This window comes from Oryza sativa, chromosome 11 (genome assembly GCF_034140825.1).
Source record: "Oryza sativa Japonica Group chromosome 11, ASM3414082v1".
Taxonomy (NCBI): domain Eukaryota; kingdom Viridiplantae; phylum Streptophyta; class Magnoliopsida; order Poales; family Poaceae; genus Oryza; species Oryza sativa.
The window spans coordinates 16,701,274-16,724,946 of NC_089045.1; the positions used below are offsets into that span (position 1 = coordinate 16,701,274).

The 23,673-nt window shown below is 41.5% G+C and overlaps 1 protein-coding gene and 1 long non-coding RNA gene across 2 annotated transcripts; both read right to left on the reverse strand.

The window, feature by feature from the left end:
- Positions 1–2,711: 2,711 nt before the first annotated feature.
- LOC107276133 (cyanidin 3-O-rutinoside 5-O-glucosyltransferase) lies at positions 2,712–5,459 on the reverse strand. Its single transcript, XM_015761016.3, has one exon. The coding sequence runs from the start codon at positions 4,363–4,365 to the stop codon at positions 2,851–2,853; it is 1,515 nt and encodes a 504-aa protein (XP_015616502.1). The 5' UTR covers positions 4,366–5,459; the 3' UTR covers positions 2,712–2,850.
- A 2,703-nt stretch (positions 5,460–8,162) lies between these two features.
- Positions 8,163–8,578, reverse strand: LOC136354005 (uncharacterized). The gene is made up of 2 exons (XR_010737669.1): positions 8,377–8,578; positions 8,163–8,308 (listed from the first exon to the last, which is right to left on the reverse strand). It is a non-coding gene; the product is annotated as an uncharacterized lncRNA (long non-coding RNA).
- Between the last annotated feature and the right edge of the window lie 15,095 nt (positions 8,579–23,673).

The following is a 23,673-nucleotide window of genomic DNA, read 5'->3' on the forward strand; positions in this document are numbered from 1 at the left end:
CCGCGACGGAGACGACGGCGATGACCCCGCGACGCTGCGTCTCGCCCACGCTGCTCGCTATCAGCCACCAGCGGCGACGGGTGGAGGGAGAGGGGTGGCGGCGCATTGGGATGGAGGAAAGAAGAGAGGAAGCGTTGAAGACGAGAAGAGGAGAGGAGGCAACAGCGGGAGAAGACAAGAAGAGCGGGTGAAGAGACAGAAATGAGAAAGAGGAGAGAAAGAGGCGTGGGTGGGCTGGCTGGGCTAGAAGGTAGGGGCAGGGGTGGCATTTTTCACCTGGGGCTACCTTGGGCCGGAGATACCCTGTTGTGGGCTAAAGTATCTTCATCAAGTGGTCTTAGATTTTGAAGAACCTATTAGGGTTATCCTCCACTAAGAGATAAGTTTCCTAGAGATTACCTTGAGTTAGTGAGGATACTCTTAAAATAGCTTTGGTTGTAGATGCCCTAATCCAGACGGAGGCCTGTTAATCCATACCTGGCCACATGCGTAGCTCAGCCCTCCGCCTCTCTAACACCCACACAGCCATGAACATGAGCGTGATTGGACGGTATCGACGGTGCAGCAACAAACTAGCGACGAGCCGATGAGGAATGAATGGATTGTACGTGTGGGCACCAATAAACGTGGACAGGGACTTTTTTTTTTAGCTTTTTTTATTTATAACAAACCGTCCGACTCAACGCGAGAAAAAAACCAGTGTTTATAAAAAAATTCTGGTTATAAAAAAATCATCCGACTTAACGCGAGAAAAAAAACCACCGTTTATAAAAAAAAATATGGTTCGGCACCGTGCAATGCAAAAAGAAAAAAAACCATCCGATTTGAGTAAAAAAACATCCGATTCCAAAAAAAAAGATTTGTACTCCCTCCATTCCAAAATATAAAACACAACCACTCTTACCCCAAAGACCAATAAATAATTATTATCACCTCATAGTTTGAATTACCCTAATAAATAGAATGCATGCACCCAATAAAATTAGAGATCTTGATGGTGGATGATTTAAATAATAATATTTTAGTGGAAAAGAGGTGCTAGTTAATGAGATGCATGCATACATATTTTATATTATGAAACATCTTTAAAAAATAGTTGTGCCCTATCTTAATATGTGAAAGCAGCAAGCTTTCTTAAAAAATGATGAGCCACGTCATTAGAATTACAAGAACCGTCCGATGAAATTGGTAGAAGAATGTAGACCGTTGGATTATTTACGAGGTGATACGTTGGACCAATCATGGGAGACTCAGATCAACCGGGAAGTTTCTGGACAAAAGGCCCTTAGCAGCAGCAAACTCACGTTGATAGTCAAATAGTCTAGGGAAAGACAATACGAAAATTTTCATAAACACAATACTTCACAGTACACAAATATAGAAGATTATCTCAGTAGCTCGCAGTGGCAGAGTATCAATTTTTTCACTTCCTCCATCTATCTTTAATATTTGTTATAAAATATATATAGCTACCACTTCACATATTCCTTCATTTCAACTAATTACAACAATCTTATATTTATTTATTTTTCCTCTACTTGATTATCTCAACCAAATATAAACTTCACCCTTTCTGTAAAAAAATAAAAACAGAGCATGACCTTCCCGTTTAATTTTATTACCCTCTTCTTAATTAATTAATCGCTTCAAAACATATACATATAGCTACTCTCTCTATCTACAGATATAAGCATTACATGTATTTAAAATTCTCCCGCAAATATAAGAATTTATACAGTACTACTTGCCCATCAATTTCACCTCCCATTCAAAATTATTTTCTACTCCCAACTAGACAACTACTGTCTCAACTCCAACCATTCCTTAGTAAGTAAAGGAAATAAAAGTCTTCGCTCGATCTTAATCTTTGTTAAACAAAATAAAAATTATTATATTTGAGAACAAAGAGAGTAGTTTCATGAAACCTGTCATGTAATTATCAAGAACATTAGTCCACTAATATACCTAGGTTATGCCGGTACTTAGAGTCGCGCGAAGTGCGACGAAGTGGCTAGTATTATGGAATGGAGGGAGTAATGTTTTTATCATTCATCGTATACCACGTCGGTTTGGTTTTTCCAAAGCGTTGGTCGAATTTTCTGATAATCGGATCTAAAACAAGTCTTGCTTAGATTTTTTAATCTTAGAATGAGATCAAGTTGATGGATGCTTGGGTCTGGTAGGATCCATCGATTTTTTTTCCATCTATACGTCTTTTGATTTCTCATCTATTCTCCTATATTGGAGGTCATGTATGTCTCTGTTGACAATTATCAGACTACTTTTTTAGATATAGCTACTATTCTTATAACATATTATATGGAAATAATATGAAAAAATAAACATGTTTTTAAATTGTTATTCAGAGTGAAGTGCACGGTGGTTACCTGACCATGCGAGACAATGTAGGATTTGATTGGTTGCAAGAATGAGATTGAAACAATATTTAGATTATATGCATGCTGCCACATGAATAATCTAATTCTTTTGGGCAAAGCAAGCATTGGTAAGATTGTCATCGCCGAGGTTGATTTATTAAATTGAAGATGTTCCAATTTTTCTTATGAAGCCTTAGATATAACGATCGATACAAAATATTATCATTGACATGATTATACATGAAAAGCGTATATTGTCATTAGATTTTTTTTTATCCGTTGCAACGCACGAGAATTTTGCTAGTCATCTTAAAAATATCAGCACACAGCTATCCAAGTATATCCATTCATCTATCTGTTTATAACACAATACCACAATATAGGGGGATTCTAAATGTCCAGAAATCATTAAATCATAGTCAATTCCCAAACTACCCTTGTACAGGGAAATTAAACCCAGGCTGCCCTCCAATTAACTCTGCCCTGCTTGCTTTTGCTCGCGCTCCCGTTCTCTGCTACGTACGCCCTGCACAAATCGTCTCAGGTTGCGCGCCGCCGTGGCGTCCCCGTCAAACTCGGCGTCGTCGGCGGCGGCGTCCAGCGCCATGGCGGCGCGCGCCTTCCATGTTCTTGCGCGCCGGCGTATCGCGCGGGCGCCGTCGCTGTCCCCCATGACGGCGTCGATGCCGCGTGAGAGCTCCGACGAGAGCACGGTGCCGTCGGCCGCGGTCTCCGCGCGCACGCCGACGCCCCACCGCGCCTCGGCCATGCGCGCGTTCGTCGCCTGGTCGGACCACTGCGGCGCCATTACCGCTGGCACGCCGCACGCGACGGTCTCCAGCGTCGAGTTCCACCCGCAGTGGGTGACGAAGCACCCCACCGCCCGGTGCGCCAGCACGCGCGCCTGGCTGCACCACTCCACCACCATCCCGCCTGCCGGCGGCAATAATCCGGTGGCCGCGCCGCCGCCGCCGCCGCCGTCGCGGCTGTCGCGCCGGACCACCCAGAGGAAGGGCCGTCCGGTCACCTCGAGGCAGTGGCGTATCTCCTCCAGCTGCCTCGGCGAGAGCACGGCGAGGCTGCCGAACGCGACGTACACGACGGAGGCGTCCCGCTGCTTGTCGAGCCATTGCATGTAGCCTGCGTCGTCGTCTTGCTCGAAGAGGTCGCCGCCGCCGTCGGCCTCCGTGTCGGTGACCATGGGTCCAACCGGGATGAGGTCAATGCCGGGGACGGACGCGAGCGCCTTCGGCTCGAGCGCGTCGAAGGTGTTCACAAGCACCCACGGCTTCGCGCCACTCTGGCCATGGGCATGGCACGACGCGGCGGCGGTGGCCTCGACGACGTGGAACATCTCCCGGAAGGCCGGGAGGTAGGGGCTTGACCCGGTGAGCAGCGACGGGAGGTCGCGGGCGCGGAGGAACTCGAGGCCGGGGACTTGGACGCGGCGGTTGGGGTCGTCCCGGACTCCGGCGGCGGCGTCGACGAGGCCATGGCGGCCGTGGAAGTAATGGTAGTAGACTGAAAGCACGGCCGCCGGCATGGTCCAGAAGAAGTACGCCGGCACGTCGAGGTCCCTGGCGACGGCGGCGGCGAACGGAAGGAGCAGGGTGTACACGACGCACGTCACGGGCCTCCCCCGCGCGCGCAGCGCCGCCGCCAGCCGGGCCAGCGACGCCGGGCCGACGAGCTGGAGCCTCCCGACGAACGCCGCGCCGTCGCACCGCTCGGGCTGGAACCCGTCGTCGAACCCGTCGGTGAACGCGGCGTAGTCGACGCCGGCCCCGTCCGACAGCACCACGGCCCCTTCACCGGCGGCTGCGCCGGCCGCCTTCCCGGGGAACATCCTCCTCAGCGCCGACAGCGGCACGGCCAGCGTGGCCCTGATGATCACCCCAGGCTCCGCCGCCGCCACCAGCGCGCGCGCCAGCCGCCTCGCCGGCGTGATCTGCCCCTGCGCCGCCCCCGACACGATCAAGAAATGCATCTCCTCCCTCCCTCTACCGCCGCCGCCGCCGACGACGACGACGCTCGATCACGAGCCAAGCACAGGTGTTCGACACCAGAAGCGCTAGTTTTTGCTGGGGGTGACAGCTCGTGACACTTGTACGCGCGCAATTCGTTGTGGCGGGAAGCGATGTGAAGCTAGGAAGCTTGGCGCGGGGGCCTTTTAATGGCGGGAGGGCGGCCGGGGCGGGGGGGCCGTGGCTTATACGGCGGCGGATAGTTTATGATATCCGCGCGCGGTGGGCCAGGCGAAATCGGTGGTCCGCACGCCGGCGACACAGTGGTGGTGGTGGCGGCGGCGGCGGCGAAGGAATGTGAATTTGCGGCGGTGGCAGCGTTGAGCTGTAGGCGGCAGCGGGAAGATGTCGGTGGCGGGAGAGGTAAGAAAAACGCGGCAAAGGAGTCGATCGGTTTTGGTTTAGAGCGCTGGGTGCTGTGTATGTCCTCCTACCGTCCTATGTCCCAGTGCTTTGAACTCTTCTCTTCCACCGGTTACTTAGTCTCTCCTTTCTTGTTGGTTTTTTTCTTCCTTTTTTTTTAAAAAAAAGAAGTTTTTTTTCTTATACATGGTTTTCCTCTATATTTACATCATGGCCAAGAGAAAGGGTTGCTACATATGTCGCCCCTGGTTTTCTTAGTATGGATCTTAGTAGGTTTTTTTTGCCTAAACAGTTGAACGGTACAATCCTTTAAAAAATATAGAAAATTTGTTTTAAAAAATCATATTAATGTTATATTTAAGTTTTTTTAAGCTAATAGTTAATAAATCATGCGCTAATCCGTTGTTCTGTTTTACTTGCTGAGGAGGAAGGATTCCCAACACTCTCTAAAGAACGAGCATCATTTGGTTAGTGGTGATGTGCGACCTTCACTGGGGTTTTAGCCGCTTTTTTAAATGACTATGTAGGTTTAAGTTTTTATCGGTCTGGTTTTTCTTATAAACTCAATCATTTCTCTTCTTTTTATTAATAGAAAGGAGGAACTCTATGTACTTTTGGAGGTCGCTTTGAAAAATTTACTGCAGTACTTATCAATATATATAAGCTCATGTTAATAAGCTTTTAAAATTTAATATCAACATTGTGTTAAGTAGTTTTCAATAGATAAAAATTGTTTTCAATTTCACAAATACGCCACAACAACGATGAAAAGAAATTTAAATAATCCACTAGGAAACATTATAAGTACGTTTTATTTTCAGTACATACGTCAACATATATGAATAGTTTTATCACTGCAAACGATTTTAATACGTCTACATAAATAAATAGTTTTATCACTGTTTTGCAAATATAGTGGCTCTAAACTGGCCCTATGGCTACTTGTGATGATTGAAGAAGCTGGTGTTATGTGTATATCATACGTACGAACCACCTAGGATATATGGACACGAACTACATCAAGCTCTATGTGCATGAAAACTGACCAGAGACCTACATATGACTACTGTTCATTCAGATTGTATGTCTTCAGTTTCCAACCGCTTCATCTGTCTCCCTGTGTATGTGTGGGCAGTAGTCATTCTTATTTAGATAGATGTTACTATATGAGTTGCAGGAAAGTTGTATGATAATAAGTAAACAGTAGGTAAATAATAAAATTGCTTTATATCTAGACAATTTGACTTCACATGCTTACACAATTCCATCTTCCATGAATCGTCCAATGCTATAAATATATTTGATGTGATTCATAACAGAGAATAGGTAGACAATAGGTACTGAAGGATCTAAATGCTCGAAATAATTTGAAGTGATCCTCCAATGCAAGAATATAGATATATAGTTAAATTAGAGACAACACGATAGTATATCAACAATCCTGATGCTAAAAATGATTTGAGGTTTGATTGTGGTTGAGATGATTAGTGGTTATATCTTGTGCGTCATATCAATTGTCCTTGTGTTCCAACTGGATTAGGTGCTCTCTCCATTCGAAAATACAGCTGAAAATATAGTTTATGTAGTTCAAAATTTAAACTACAAATGTAGCTGTATTTTAAAACAACGTAAACGCGCGGCTAGTTGGAACAAACTTTTCCCAATTAAATTTCAAGGAATGAAATGGAATGGATAACGGGCCGGGTATACTTAGCTCCCCTTAAATGGTAGTATGATTTTGCTGCAAAACTTTTTTATATATGAAGTACTTAAAATATTTTTAAATTGCATTGATCGTTTGTATATATCATCGAATAAATTATTCAATTCAGCACAAATAACACAACGTAACACCGGTTATACATTTCGGACACTCCTAACACCCCCCTTGTTTCATATTATAAGTTGTTTAACTTTTTTTTTTGTCAAACTTTGTTAAATTTGATCAAGTTTATAGAAAAATTTAACAACATTTAAAACATAAAGTTAGTTTCACTAAATCTAATATTGAATATAGTTTGATAATATGTTTGTTTTGTGTTAAAAATACTATTGTATTTTTCTATAAATTTAGTCAAATATAAATAAGTTTGATTAGAAAAAAGATCAAACGATTTATAATATGAAACGAAGCGAGTATACTTTCCCACACGATGTCATGTCTTTTATTGAGCGTCCTGACAAAACATGCAGACCTCCAGATCGTCTGTTGGTTCAAGCAAACCTGACTAGCCTGGCCAAACTGGACTGTACGTAGAGTTGTTCCAACTTCCAAAATGGCATTTAGTTTGAGATTCGCCAATTTAGTCCATTATTTCTCTCAAAATTCAAACCATATCAAGTCTATGACTTTTTCTATACAGATCACAACTATATATTCCTAGATGGCTAGCTAAGTTTACATCAAGCGACTATGTTCGACTCCTATAAAACCAAGAAAAAAGATTGAGCTCTATCCGTTCCCAATTATATATACTTTCCTCCGTGTTTCACTTTCACATGTGGAGCAAGATATGGTTCTTAGCTTTCTCTATCCAGTTTTTGCCACTATGTACACTTTTTAAGGTTATAAGCAAAGTCCAACGGCATATTTGTGGTAACTCCTTATGTATGTTAAGACAAACATTGTTCTTACCATGTTATCATTACTCACCTAAGGATATGCTCTTTTAAGGTGGAGTATTGGGAAATTGAGAGAAAGTGGTATATAGGTCAAGTCAACTCATAATGTCATATATGAATATATTAACACCTACCAATATCATATTCCGAACTAAAATTTAATGATGGCATATCTCAAAACTGTCATATTCGTTGTGACATATAGAGTTTCCTTTTTATTTTGATTTACTTTGATGATCGATTTCCCTTTGAGACGACACAAGTACTCCATGAATATAAGCATTTTGAGAATTTAAAATTTGTCCACTCGAATATGAAGATTCCTATAATATACTTATCCTAACAATTACCTTTCATTTATTTTTTCCAATCTTACCTCTGAGCACCCACCCATACCCTAATTATCTCTCATTTGACACTAAGTTTTTTTTTCCGAATCTTAATCTATGCTAAACAACTTAAAACGGGACTACGAATCCGGGACTAAACCATTTTTAATCCCGGTTGAAATATCCGGGACTAAAAATAGATATTTAGTGTTGGTTCATAACACCAACCGGGACTAAAGATTTAGTCCTGGTTGGTGTGTTTTTTTTCTTTTCTCATGCCTAATATCTCCAAATCATTAAAAAATAGTAAATCACAAATCACAGATTACGTTCACACATATCACACATCACAGATCGTTCACTAATCTCAACATCCCAAATCATCCACAGCAACAACCCAATATCTCAACATCCCAAATCATCCAACAACAACAAACCACAGATCATTCACACATCATTCTCAAATCACATATCAAATCAACAAACAATTATTCACATTATTCACACAATTGGAAGGAAAAAAGAAAAAAAAAATCTATGGAGCCTGCCACCGCGTGGCATTCCGCGCTGGGCCGCCGCCTCCCCAGCCCGGCTCGGGCCCGGCCGCCGCCGCCTCCCCAGCCTAGCTCGGGCCTGGCCGCCGCCGCCTCCCTAGCCTACCTCGGGCCCGGCCGCCACCACCCCTGCCTAGCATGAGCCCGCTGCCACCAACCCCGCCCGGCACAGGCCCGGGCGCTGGCGGCCGCTTCTCCCACGGATCTGAGGAAGAGAAGAGAGGAAAACTTAACAGAAGAGTGGAAGAGGAAGGGGAGAGGAAGAGATGAGTGAAAGAGGAAGGTGAGGAAGAGATAAGGGAGAGACAAAGGGTGAGGGGAGGAAAAGATAAGGGTGAGGACTCAGATGCGGAGAGAATGATGGAAGAGAGAGAGAGAGAGAGCGAGACGTAGGAAATTGATTTTTAGACCTAGTTGGTATAAACAACCGGAAGACCTGCCACATCGTGACGATGAATAAACCGAGACAAAAGATGATCTTAGTCCCGATTGGTAATACCAACCGGGACGAAAAGATCATTGCACTTTTAAACAGGGACTAAAAATATTTTTTTAGTCCCGAATTTTTAAGCAACCGGGGCTATTGTTGTTTTTAGGCAATTGACTAAAGATGGTTTCTCCAGTAGTGGCATTGACTCTATACAATACCTCAACAACAATCCATTGACAAAATATATATGTTAATGATGGCCAATGATGACAAATTAAATTATCAATATTATTATGTTAAAATATATTTTTATTTTTTTTCAAGGCTGTTGTCCACCGGATAGGTGGGTCCCCTAGGGAACAGCACCCAAGCCAGCACGTGCAGTGCCTCAACATACATTGCACATGAACTTGGAACCACATATGTGCTACTTAATTTATGCTTTTACAGGTGCATCCAAGTTGGTGAATACCACTATAGTGTCGTGTAGGCTCTGACAGCCACTCGTTGGGGACAACCGGTTTAGCAAACCAGCCAGGTTTCTCTGTCCCTGCCAATAAAGGTTGTGCTTGTCACTTAGCGTGCAATACGCATGGCTTGATCACTCCTGTCGTCTGGAGTGTAGGCAAGTGTCCCAATTGCGTTTGTACATCACATATTTATTTATTTATTTTTGTTGTTACCCTGTCAACCATTAGGTGTGATCTGTATTTTCAGAGGTCCCTAAATCAAATAATTAATGGTCATATGAGAGAAGACAAATAGATCTCGATCGCGTGTACACATCCTGAGGTTTATAGTATTAAAAGCTAACAAGGACAACTACTAAAAATAGTTAGACGGGTCCTGATAGATACTTCCTCCATTTCACAATGTAAGTCATTTTAGCATTTCTCATATTCATATTGATGTTAATGAATCTAGATAGATATATCTAGAATATGAATATGAGAAATGTAAGAATGACTTACACTGTGAAACGGAGGAAGTAGCTATAATTAGCTGCACATTTGTTTTATCAGGACATTTGTTCACTTGAGTTTTGATTTTTCGATCTCGAGCACGGAAGCAAACTTATTTTATACTATCAAGAAATAGCATTCGAACTTCCATGTGAATATATATTATATGAGTGAAAGTACATTTCAAGGTTAAATGAGTATTGAATTTAATTAATCAAGGTCCATAAGAAACCTTATAAGTCAGCTTTTAAATTACAAGTGACCTCTTCTTTCCGGCCCCACTGTCCTATTTTAGTCACCAGTACGTCTCCTTTTCACTTGTTTAAAGAAAAAAAATGTTATCTGAGAACTCAGTACTTATTATACAATCATTATTTGAGTTATTTTGGTATATTTATTATGAACACGTTTGTGAAATTGTATGGATTTTGTACTTGTTTACACTGAAATTGCGTACGACAAGTACCAAAATTGCGTACGACAAATTATATCGAACAATGTAGCTCGAACTCAAATAATTCAAACAAGCAACTTATAATCATACAATGATGAATGGCACCAACGTGTGTTATTGCAGTGTCCTTGCATAGTATCTTCCACCATTTCATTTTACTTAGTGCAAGTGGCCACTTTTTTCCCAAATACTTATAATCACACTCTGTCGATCGTGGGAAAATATGTAATGCAACCCTATATATAGTGCAAACTTAATTAGAAACTATTGTAGGATCGAAAAATGGACGTTCTAGTAAAATTTTTACTCGTGGTGACGTGGACGAATCTCGGACGTCTATTTTTCGATCCAACAGTAGTTTCCAGGTTTCCACTGCATATATAGTTTACACCCTATATTTTTCCCGTCGATCGTTTCATTTTCAAAACAACTGCCCCACATAGTGTGAGGTCTCATATTGGTATAGTAGAAAGAAAACTAACAAAACCATAGCACACAGGGAGGCTACAACCAGGAAAAAAATATAAACAACAAGCTACACTACACACCTACAACAAAACGAACCCGCTGAGGAACAAACATGAGTGTAACATCTCAACTGCACTCAACTCTAGCCACATCTTTGGGTTGGAGAGGGTGAGGGCGAGAGAGGAGCGAGATGGATCTGCTCTGTCTCGCACAGACCCACAAACGTAGCCATCCTATGGCGGTCAGAAATGGAACCACAAGAGGACAACATACCATCTATAGTAGAGATCGATAGGAAATGGACCATCAAATTGATGTTTCTAGGAAGGTCGCGATGCCGAGGATGCCACCGTCGCCCACCCAAGTAAACCAGGACTGTCGGAGGATGAACTCCTAGAGCAGGGGACTAAGGGGCCCCCTTTCAGTTCGGCCGGAGGCAGCCGGTGAGAATCAAAGTTTGGTGGAAGGAGTGATGTGGAGGGGGTCGGGCCCCTCAAGAACGTTGAGACAAAAGTAGTTTATATAGGTTCGGGCTGCTGAGAAGCGTAACACCCTACTCCTGTGTGTGCTTAATTTCTGTGAGGAACACAATGTACTAGTTGGTTCAATCATAGTCTACAGTCGATCCCCCCTTCACTAGACCTAGACCTCCTTTTATACCTCAAGGGGTTACCACAACAACTCCACAAGGGCCCAAAAGATCTACATAGGGGAAAAGGAAGACATCCTTTACATTTATTACACGCCTTATTCCTCTAACAAAGGAAATCATGCCTTCGGCCCTCCAACATAGCCCTATCAAATCACGGCAGGTGACACGGAGGACGTGTGCGTCATTCCCCATTAACCATCTGCAGACTTTGGGTACCCGTTCCCACTAGGGAATGGATATCCTGATTTAAATTAGAGTAGGAAATCATTCCCGGCTTTCACTCGGGACAAGGGGTTTCTTATTATGGTGATGTGACTAGACGGCACTGGCCATACGCCGCCTAACAGCGGGCCAGTGTGCAGGCGGTCAGCATGGCAAGCGCACTCACCCTGCCACGCTGGTCAATCAAGCATCACTCAACCTGTTAGCCACTCTCGCTTTAATGCGGTGTGACGCGGCCGCAGCATCCGCCATAAATGCGGTTAAGTGGGTGCTACGCATGCCTACCTAACCCGCGCACGCCGGCAAATGCATGAAGGGGGTCGGGGCAGCCCGACCCCCAACTGGGAGGGGCAGCCGCCGCTCCATCCCAGGCCTGACCCCCTCGGGGAAGTGCCACGTGGATTTGGGGGTGGCCTCCTCCCTCTAGACACAATACCCCTGGGCCCATATCACCGAGAAGGACATTGTTTCCACATGAGGTATTCCACCAGCGAGATGAAGGATCCACAATACCATCTAGTGAGGTTATGGCGCCGAAAAGTGTCGATGTTGCCGGCTCGTCTCTTGGTTGGGCTTTCACCCGAACACATCCTTCCCTTGCTTGCCATCACGTCCCTGTAGCTTCTGTTGACTGCTACCATCTGAACACCATAAGTGCACCGCCATAGCGTTGCCCTAACATCAACCAATTATTGAGAGCACCGATGACCCGCATTATGCCAAACTGGCGAGTAGCCAACATGCCAGCTGTCATTTCCCCCACACCACCGGGTGTACCAAACCCTCAAGCTCTGCCGCCGCCGCCATCTTCTGGCTGTCATTATAACCCCTCTGTGTTGCCACCGCATCGCAGCATAGCGTCCGCACTATTGCGATCTCACAGGACACCGCCCACCCATCATAGTGCCAAATCTAACCTCGATAACTCCAGCCAACACCTCATGTTGCTGCCATGGCTATCCCATTGTGGCATTGTCTCATGCCAGCAAAGCACTGTCTCATGCTGTTTGCTCGCGTCACCGCCGTCTTGCACCATCGTTGCTCAGGCCTCGTTGGGTCCGGCCTCACCTAGTACCCAGGGTGCAATCCACGCCCACACCACATTGGACCTCATCGTGTGTCCCTCCCACTGTCATCCTCACCAGGAAGGGGATTGGTTTTGGCCATGGGGATGCCAGACCTGACCGCACAAGCATCCGCCTATATGTCGTCTTCCCCGTCGTCACTCTAGTCCATGCTGTTGTTCTTGCCAGATAAACACCAGCGGATGCATCAATTGCGCTCCAACCTGTGGCGCAGATCCTTACCAGATCCGCCTAGGAAGAGCTTGGATTTAACTGGTACCGCTCGGGTGGCGCCAATGTATGGGGAAGAGAGGGGGTGGAGGTTGGTGGGGGGTGCCCTGGGATGGAAGTGACACACAATAGATTCTTTCTACATTTTTTCACATAAAGTTTTGGCGCTTGACATCCTTTTATGCAAAAGATTTGTCATGGCTGTGTATTTCAAGTCAATGCTATGCAATATTGTACAATAGTACACCGTTAGTTACCTCAGCTGGAAAATACGAACAGGTCTAGGATACACATGTTAATTACTACGAAAATCATTTTTCCAAAGACGGTTAGAAAATATATGTTTACACACGAATGGGCGAAACACTTGTGATTTGGGGCTCATGTAGAAATCAATCGGATTTTCATAGGTGGCTCTCTTAAGAATCACCGGCGAAATTAAATAAATTTCCAGTATTGTTATTTTTGTAGGTGCAAAAAGAACAAAAAGAAATATTTTGTACTTCATAGTCACAGCTCAGGAGATTTTAATTACATGTGAAATATGTGCACGTGCGGAATATAGGATTTGAACATATGACCTCCCACTCCATGCGTAGCCTCATTAGCATCTTAATTACCTAAAGGACTTTGTGGCTGGGATGAATGCTATTCGTTTAACTTCACTTGTTAAAACTTGTAAATTACATTTGGCACTCTAAATTATATTAAAAAAACATCATCACTATAGTTGTAGATGTCGTCATGCATATGTTTACATACAAGTGGTTTGAAAAACTAAAAAAAATCATTTTTGAAAAACTAACATTCGTTTTTTCAAAATAGATTTGAGCGCTTGTAACGAATATTTCAGTCTCTAAACGATCTCAAATGAATAAAACCTTGAGAGCCATAAAATAAATTTAAGGGTGGTTCCTTAATACAACATTGAAAATATAATTTTTAAAGGATTTTATGAGAACCGCCAGTAAAAACGGTTCTTCTAAGTCTACATATGAAATTTTTTAAAAATTTCTTTGAAAATAAATAAACTTTAAATTTCTTTAAAATAACATTTTTAAATATAGTCGGGTCCATATTTCTTTAGAACATTTTCTTAGTTCTTTAAGTAATTTGTATATGAGGGTTATACAACGTTTAATTTGTCTCATTCTGAGTTCTTTAAGATCCTTACTACACCCAAGCATCGCAATTGGCCAATGGGGAACGTATCCTATAAATACAAGCCTTCTCATATACACACCAACTAAAAAATATCACCAAAATATCTAAAAAATGTACATATGTTTTTTACTCGTATTACATCTATGTGTAAAGTCTCATCCTCAAATTCATTATATATAAAGAGAAAAAAAATAAAATTATGACATATTTATATTCTCAAAACTGTCAGAATTTTTATCGTTTTTGTTACGGCTAAATATAATGAATTTAAGGTTAACACTTTACACATAAAGTGTAATACTATATTGGAAGTACTTGTCAATTTTTTATACATTCTTTTTTGTAAAGTTTGTTATTCGGTGTACAAACGGTGTGTACATGAGAAGGTTTGTATGCATACGATATATTCCCTTACAATTGACACACATATAATGTATATAATAATATAATCGACCCATTACATGTAGGGAACATTTTCTACGGTAATTTTCTAAATAAAATAGTTACATATTATAATTTTATACAACGATAAATGTAATACTCCTGACAATGTTGACTTTTTAAATATAAATTTGACTATTTGACTTATTGAAAAAATATGTAATTATCATTTACTTTGTGAAAATTTGTTTTAGCTTTAGGTAGGACTTATATTGTTATATAGTTGTATAATGAATTGCTTAGATAACACGAATGATAAATGTATATTATAAAAATCAATGAAATTAAACTTTAAAAAATGGAGGAAGCATGTCCTACCGGACAATACGGTTGGTGAGGCAAGTTACTATTCCCACCATCCAATAATAAGTTCAGTTTTGTCTCCTCTAGTTTATCCTAAATAAATTTATTTTTAAATAATCATAAGTAAATTGTAGTTTAGGTTATCCTTTATTACAAAAGTTTTACTTTGACCATCCCTAAACCAATCATTTCACATTGAACCGGGTAACTTTGTCATATATTCGTTTTTGACCACCTAATTATCCTTATTATTCATATCTACTCTCTATTGGGTGATCCACCCAAAGTAAAACTTTCATAATAAAATATGGTATAAATTATAATTCACTTAATAATCATTAGAAATTATATTTTAGGACGGAGGTAACGATGGTACAATGCGATCTCGAGACAGCAGGGATTAATTAACAGCAGCACGCACGCACACATCCGTGCGCACACACGTACGCAAGTGCAACCACTGCAGTACGAAATCCGCGTGAGATATCGATGGACACAGACTCCATGGCACTAGCAAGCTAGCTAAGTTGATGTTTGGATCCAGAAACTTAATTTTAGTCTCTGTATTTAGACACTAATTTAGAGTATTAAATATAGGCTACTTACAAAACTAATTACATAAATGAAAGCTAATTTGCAAGATAAATTTTTTAGCCTAATTAATCCATAATTAGAGAATGTTTACGGTAGCATCACATAGGCTTATCATGGATTAATTAGGCTCAATAGATTCGTCTCGCGAATTAGTCTAAGATTATAAATGTGTTTTATTAATAGTCCACGTTTAATATTTATAATTAGTGTCCAAACATTCGTTTAACAATTAGTGTCTAAATATCCGATGTAATAGGGATTTAAGAGTTTTTAGTTCTAGCTGGTCTCGGTCGGTCGGTCAGCTGTCATTGGACACACACTCCATGGCACTAGCAGGCTAGCTAAGCTTGTGCATCCATGTGTCCCCTAGATCACATGAATAACAGAACAAGAGCGAGCAGGCAACCTGCATAATGGCTGCATGGAAACAGCAGCAAACATTGCACACGCCCCCATTGTTAACACTATACAAGCCCCCACATACAAGAGCTGGAGTAGTACCAAGCCGGCGCATATACGCTGTCTTGTTTACGATATTTCTTTTCTACATATCTATATCATAAATAGATAATTAAATTTCATTACAAATTACTCCCTCCGTCCCATAAAAAATCGATTTCTGGGGATGAACCTGGACAAGCATTTGTCCAGATTCATCCTAGGAGTTGTCTTTTTTTTTACGGAGGGTGTACTTTGTTATTAATATATAGTACCATATAAAACATAATATAGTGGTATCATCCCAACACCACTACTTTTGCATGTTTTAAAAATTAGATATTTTTTTATATTGTGAAACTAGAAGCAGAAACATCCATTATCAGGTGAAAGGGGTTTAGAATATGAGGAGGGAAAATGCACTGGCCGGGAGCCTAATCGACGCCAGAATTCATCACGAAGGGAATCCCCTGTTGGGATATGCGTAGGCTATGATAGTATAAATTAAAATTTTTCTACTGCGTAAACCAAGAATCATGCAAGTATTAGATCATATATCGTTACCCCTCGACGCGCTGCGCAGCGGAAGAAAGCGTTAAGAAGGCGAAAGAACCCTCACGATGTAGCGCGCGTCGATGTAGAGGAAGTAGTTGATTGCACCGGCTCGACCTTCTCATCCTCGTGCGTTCTCCTTGCCGTACTCCCACGCTGATCAGCACCGCAAAGCAGTGGCGCCTCTACCGGTATGCATACGTATAGGGACAGAACGCCACGCGCAGATGTGCTAGCACCCGCGCGTTGGCTAGGTTTTTGCTTGGGGAGGGGAGTGGTGGCTACGGTTTCTTAGGTGATGCAATGCATCCTCCGGTCACACCCCTCACGAATATATAAAGATCCATGACTCGGGCCTCCAAGGCTCGTAGGACTCCTATTTGGATCTCTATTGGAATTAAGCTCATATTGGATCTCCGTCCAATTCTCTTATTCCGGCCCAATAAGCGTGCGACCCTGTAGGTTCATGCACACTCGGCTGTAACCCGAAAACTCATTTTCGGTCCACGTGTCAACAGCGGCCCCTAGCAAAACGTATTGATCGACCGGGCATACACAAAGATCATATCGGTTGAACCTCTAGTGTATACTTGTATGAACCCCTTTGCCTCACGATATCGATTAAGCTCAAGGCTAGATATGTGACATCCTCTAATAGCTCAATCATTCACTCGAATTTGTGATAGATTATGTAACTTGTTATTGACTTCTCAATCACCTTTAGCATAGTCATGCACTTCCATAATCTATAACATCGAGGGGCCCAGAGATATATCTCCATAGGAGGAGCAAATCCTGTCTTGATTATTCATATCCCACTACATGTTTCATAGTATACCCCGAAAACTACTTTTATAACTACCCAATTATGGAGTAGCGTTTAGTAGTCCCTAAGTAAGCTACTACACATGTTGGGAATCATAATAATCTCAGGTCTAAGGATTCAACACCAACACTAAATGAGATCACTGATGACACAACACATATAGCTCTTGCAGTGTCTCATGTTAGGTCTATCGAACAACATGTTTCCTAACATGTGTCCACATTATTAATTTGGTAGAGATACCATGATCCATGAGACATGATCATCAATTAATACATGTGCTGATCATTTAAACATATTTGTTCTACATATGATATTTGATCAGGAATCCTTTAAAAATAGTAACATACAACATAAAGAGTCTCATGAAATAATCGCATATTTATTAACCAATAATGAGTTATCTATTTTAATGAACAATGTTGGATAAATATGTAAACATAATATGTGATACAATCATCTCTATGATTGCCTCTAGGGAATATCACCAACATCCCCTGGGAGAAATTCCATCCCCTCGGCGGATCATCAGAAAACGGGGCCACCATAGCAGTCAGCCAGTCGCCACTCCGGCCGTCATCCATGTCCTCTGAAGACCTTAACAACTAGTTGTTGTATCAAATTAAACTAAATACTATATCATCATCAACATATTTTAATCGTTGGATCAAATATTTTCCCTATTAAATTACGTACCAGGCCTGAAACAATGGATAATCAGGCCCAAACTAGAGGTTACGCCCAGATGGATTCCCACCTCACTTGTTTTTCTCAGCCCACCTTGTAAATAATAATTTCTCAAATATTTTTGGGGCAATTTTGTTTATGCCCCTCTTTTTTATATCTAATATTGATTTTATCCATTTTAGGTTTTCATTTTTACCCTACTTTTTTTTAAACGCTGGAGGCGTTTGCTTCTCTTTTTTATGGAAGTGAATGGAGCCGGATTTATTGTGGTAAAGAAATAGATAAAAAAAGAAATAATGATTTTCATACATATGAAGAACATCAAAACGGAGTCCGAATGAAATCTGGGCGATAATTTTGGTGTGGTATGCTCCCTAGATTCTGAGGTAGGCTCGAACTTGATATGATTTGCGCCTCCATCTCCAAACCTCTCTCTAAGTGCTTTTCCAATTCTTCCTCATGTGTATCCAAAAGAGTGGTGTCCTCATCATGTCCTAGCAAAGTTGTGAAAATATTGAGCTGAACAATTGTGGAATCACTATCCGCTTGAAAACTGAAATGTGGAGGAGTGCGGGAGGGGAATAAAACGGAAGAAAAACCAGAAGAATAATGAAAAAAAACAGAAGGAAGAAGGCTCTCGGAGACGTTCGAAGTATTAAATAAAGAGTTGCACATGAATTAGCGCTACCACTAAATTGCACCTATTTTACAAGTGTGTACCATCAATATCAATGCAAGTTACTCTTCTAGTTTGACACCAAGCAAGCAGTCTCTAGCAATGACCCTTCAACTAGGTGGTCACTAGCTGATTTTTTTTTTATTTTTACATTTTTTTATTAACATATTTACAAAAGTAATTCTTTGTTTCCAAAATTTACAAATATATTTGCTTCTCGCCCTCCGGAAGGGCGGTTTTAAAAATGGCCCATCCAGAGGGCGTTAAGGGACCGAAACGCAAATTTTTATTTGTGTTCAAACCCTTTCCACTGGTTTTAATTGCCTAAAAATAAATAATACTTATTCAACACTCTAAATGATTTTAAATGGAAAATTAATAAACTATAAAGTTGTAGATATCATCGAGATCTACAACTTTTATATAAAGTTTATCTCCATCCGATGTCGTTTGAAATGTAGATCTGAGATTTTTTAAATAGGTTTTATATTTTGTAACGAATATTTGGATATCTAAAAGATCTTAAATGAAAAAGTTGTTAACTGCAAAATTGTATATCTCCTAGAGCTCTACAATTTGATATAAAGTTTTATTTCATCGGACTTTATATGATATAATTTTAAATTGTAAAATCATATAACTAACAAGTTATGCTGGAAAATTTACATTTAGATCTCTTAGCGTCATCTTAAAGGGCGATTTTTAAAAATCGCTCTCCACAGGGCGAGAGGCGACTAGATTTGTAAATTTTCGAAACCAAAAATTATTTTTGTAAATATTTTAATAAAAAAATGTAAAAAAATCGTCACTAGCTAGACTAAAATCATCCAACTGGGACACATAAATGGAGCCCAATCAGTCCATGGTCTCGTTTGGTAATTAAGATAGTGGGTTGTGTAGTTGGGTTTGTCTTTGAACTAGGCTCCCAGCTTGGACTCCGTGCTTCCACAATTTCACTATTCACCCTCGTCATAATGCATTCAGCAGGCACAACGCCAACCATGTGCAATTGTACACAATGATACAGCGGAAAACATAGAAATACCAACCGTACATGAGCAAGTATATATGAATAGTGACTTAGTGAGTGAAATTAAGGAGAGGCTGAGTACGTTACCACTAACCAGTAGCGAATGCTGCCTAACCATGTCTAGTGTAAGTGAACGGAGTATAAAATGAGTAGTGAGCTCAAGGAGGGGGAGGCATGGCAATATTGCCCGGGAATCCCTTTTTTTTTTAAGATGACGGTAGGAGCCCTGCCGAAATTTAATTGAGAGGGAAAATAGTGCTTACAGACCGTTGTTTACAAATAAAAATATGATGCGACTTAAGGAGGCTTAAAAGCCCAACTACGAAAATCCATATCCTAAATAGGCAAGGTCCCTTTCTGAGAGTGTATTGTGGTGGAAAATTCTTCAATTTCTCTCTGGCCAAACATTTCACCACGTAGTGAGCAATGCTCAGCGCAACTTATTATGCATCACAAGCCCGGGAATCCCAGTTAACAGATGCTTTTTCATGTATGTCAAACAAGGTGTGTGCATATGCTAGATCATTGGGATGGGAAGCACCAGGAACGTGTGGCTCAAACCTGACTTGGTGTTGTATCAACTAAGTTGCTCTTCGGCCTAAGCATTTCTCCGATGCTAGGGATGCTTTGCAGTGATGCACTCCCAGTCCTTTCGCTATTGGTGACCAGCAACATAAACATTGCCGCCACATGCTAGCTGCATCGGTGCAGGGGTTCCACATGTCGGCAGAGCTTGTGTGGTGGTGGAGCATCGGTGCTTCAGCCGTGGTTTCGCAGGTGGTGAGCGGCGGGTGAAAACCCAGTTCCGGCCTTGGCCAGACCGACAACGATGATTCCCCCTCCTGAGGGCGTTGTCGTGCTGTCTCACCCCTCAAGGGTGATTGCCGGGCGTAAGCCCAGTCTTGGCTCCTTTGAGTCCTGATGGATGGCGGCGGCGGTTCTTCCGTCGCTTCTCTTCTTGAAGACGTCGTTTTTGGCATCCCCTACGGGCGATCTCGTCTGAGTCCCTTTGTTGGTCTAGAGGCGGTCGGTCACGCTTAGCGGCGACCGGTCCGGTGTTAGTCTTCTCCTGGGCATGTGTGTTGGCGATGTCGGTGTGTGGTTGGTGGTTTATTTCTTTTCTTTTCCTTTTTCCTGGTTACAACCCTCCAGGGTTATAATCTTGTAATTTTTTCCTGCTCTATCAATAGAACTTCGCACCGTCTCGTGCAAGTCATTCAAAAAAGCATACTAGCTGCATCTGTGCCTCAATGCATCTGCGCTGGCAATACTTTTAAATTGTGTTTAGTTTAAACATTTTCTTTTCTAGAATTGAAGAGGGTATAAACCTGAATATCTCCTCACACTGTACAAATCCGGTAATCTGGGCTTCAACATTTGATCCAAGAAAAGTATCACTTCAAACTATACCTCATAGACAATTCTATCAAGCAAACCATGCAAATATTTATATTTTATTTAAAGCAATATATCTAGAGACTATTGAATTAACTTCTCTCCAGTGAAGCAAATTTATTTCTCAATAAAATAATTACGCTATCTTAAACTAAGAGTACATAATACTTATTTCAAAACCAAATCTTTTAGTTGAAATTAAAGTTCATCTATGCAAATCACAAATCAAATCCAAATCAAACTTCACATATATAGTGGTAAACAAAACAAGCCCATATTTTTATATATAAATGTATTGTTACCGAATAATGCAAACAAGTCATATACTTGAGTCGAAGCAAAATATTTTTTCTGCTAAATTAGAAGTACAAATATAAGTTTAACTCATCTTGACTAATTCCTAGTTGACTTAACATTTTCCACAGTCTATACAAATCAAATACATCATAATATATTAAATTCAACTAAAAATATACATGTTAAGTTATCTAGTTGGGTAGTGTTCTAAGTTCCTTTAGAGTGTTATTGTGGACCTTAAAATGAGTGTCGATAACCATAACCTATACCATCATAGACCAAGCATCTCAGGATTAGACATCTCATATGCATCATATTAGTATCGGTGTTCTTGTACTTAGTTTTTCTTTGTTGTATTTCTTTCAGTTGGTTGCTTATCTCGTATTTCTTGGAGTTATTCAATTCATTGGTTTATTTGTTCTTCAATTTGTGGGTATCTCATGCAAGTCCAATACCTTTGACCATCTCTTGTTATATTTTCGTAATTGCAATCTATATGTGCCATATTGTATTAAATTATACCTTTTTGTAATTAAAACAAATATGATGGATTTGATTCACTGGTGGAGCAGTTGGTCATATTGTGGGTGCATTCCAAACTTGCTATTGTGATGGCGGTTCCATTGTACATATTTATCATCGTAAGGTCAAACAACAATTATTGTATGGCATGCAGACGCCATAGTGATCGTGTCGACCACATCACATGACCTGGAATAGGATGAGATAACCTAGTACTTCTTTTATAGGGTGTGTTTGGTTGGGCTATGGCTTTTGAAAAAGTAGCTGTGGGTTGTGGCTCTTTGAAAAGTAGCTGTGGAATATGGGTTGTGGTTTTTGAAAAAGCTCGTTTGGTTCAACAGCTGTGGCTTTTGAAATAACTAATCCCGCTGACAAGCGGGCCCTACATGTCATACACACGTTGAAAAAAAAAAGAGAAGCTTGAGATGGAGATGGCCATGGTGAGGAGGAGCGGCGGCGGCGGTTTGGCGAGGAGGACGTGCGGCGGGGAGGTAGACGCGGCGGCGAGGAGGATGTGCCGTGGGGCGGCAAGGATGTGTGGCGGCGACGGGGAGGCAGACGCGCGGCGGCATGTGTGTTGGCAGACGCATGGCGCAGCGGGCAGGTGTTGACGGTCGTTATCGATCAGTTTTGACCGTCAATATTACCAAAATAGGAGAGAACTAGTGATGCTTGCAATGCATATGTTTGTTAGAATAATAATATTCTACTAGTATTAGGTTTACTAACCTTTTGCAGAGAATGATCATAAAGTAGAGGAGAATCGACATCAACTCAGACGATAAATCAATTGGACGATGTCGAGAACCAGACTTGTGTGTGAATAGGCCAATAACTCAGAATTGACACGATGAATTAGGCCAAAATTCACAAGTCTACGGAGTGGAGCAATAGAGGAGGCCACCAGCCGAAATTGGGCTGGATTGGGCCAACCCCAGGTTCGGCCGAACCAATCCTGGCGCCGTTGGATCCAGGTTTTGGCATGGACGTCTAGGATTGCATCCCAATGACGGTTGGAGGGCACTTCGGACAATTCCCCTTCCACAACCGTCATAACTACCTCTATATAAGGAGCTCACTCTCTTCACTTCAACAGACACCTCAAGCAATAGCTCTCTCATTTCTCTCAAGTTTAGTTTAGTAGTAACTAGCTGGTGGAATAGAATTAGAATAGGAGTCAGGAGTCCGGATTCGGGTATGGCTCTAGTAGCTTTTCTCTTCTCTTTTGTAAGCTTTGTACTTTTATTAGAATACTCTTCTATATACATTTATGGTATTGAAATACTTTCCGAGTATATGAGTACCTACTTTACATTATGTTCTTATTATACTGAATATACGGCTAGCTTATCTGGGAGATGCTTTGGTGCGGGTATAATGTTTGCTTATGCAATTACTCTATGTCATGACGATGATATTAGAGTAGTATCTGGTAGTTTAGACGTGGTGTCTAGATTACGGGATATCATTATTTGGGGTTATATATTGCGGAAGAGAGGTGAGCCGCTGATGGTGACAGCTCAGTACGGGTATTCCTCCGCGCCTATATATAATCCTAAGTTAATTTCCTGGGGAGGGTATTCCTCCGTATTTAGCCCCGGTTGTATGGTCATGACGGGCTGTCGTAAGGAACTCGGCAGTCAGGGGTGGCTTCTCGAAGTACCAGGAGGGCATCAGATAGAGGGTATTAGCTAGTATATCAGTTAACTAGAATGTATGTATACTATATATATTAGAAGTATAGAAATAGATTCTCTTTCTCTTTTCTTTCCACCTAGCTTAGATTAATTATTATGAGGATGAGTAGTAATGCTTGTGTGTCACTCTACCCTTGGATTATCTTAACCCCTGCTTAGAATATGATTATCACAAGTAATATATAAGTTATTAGTTGAGTTCTCTCTATATGTTCTTCCTATGGGATAAAATAAATACGATGCCCTTGGAATACTCTCGGGTGAAATGCTATAATGGTATATCCGTGCGCTTGCGGAT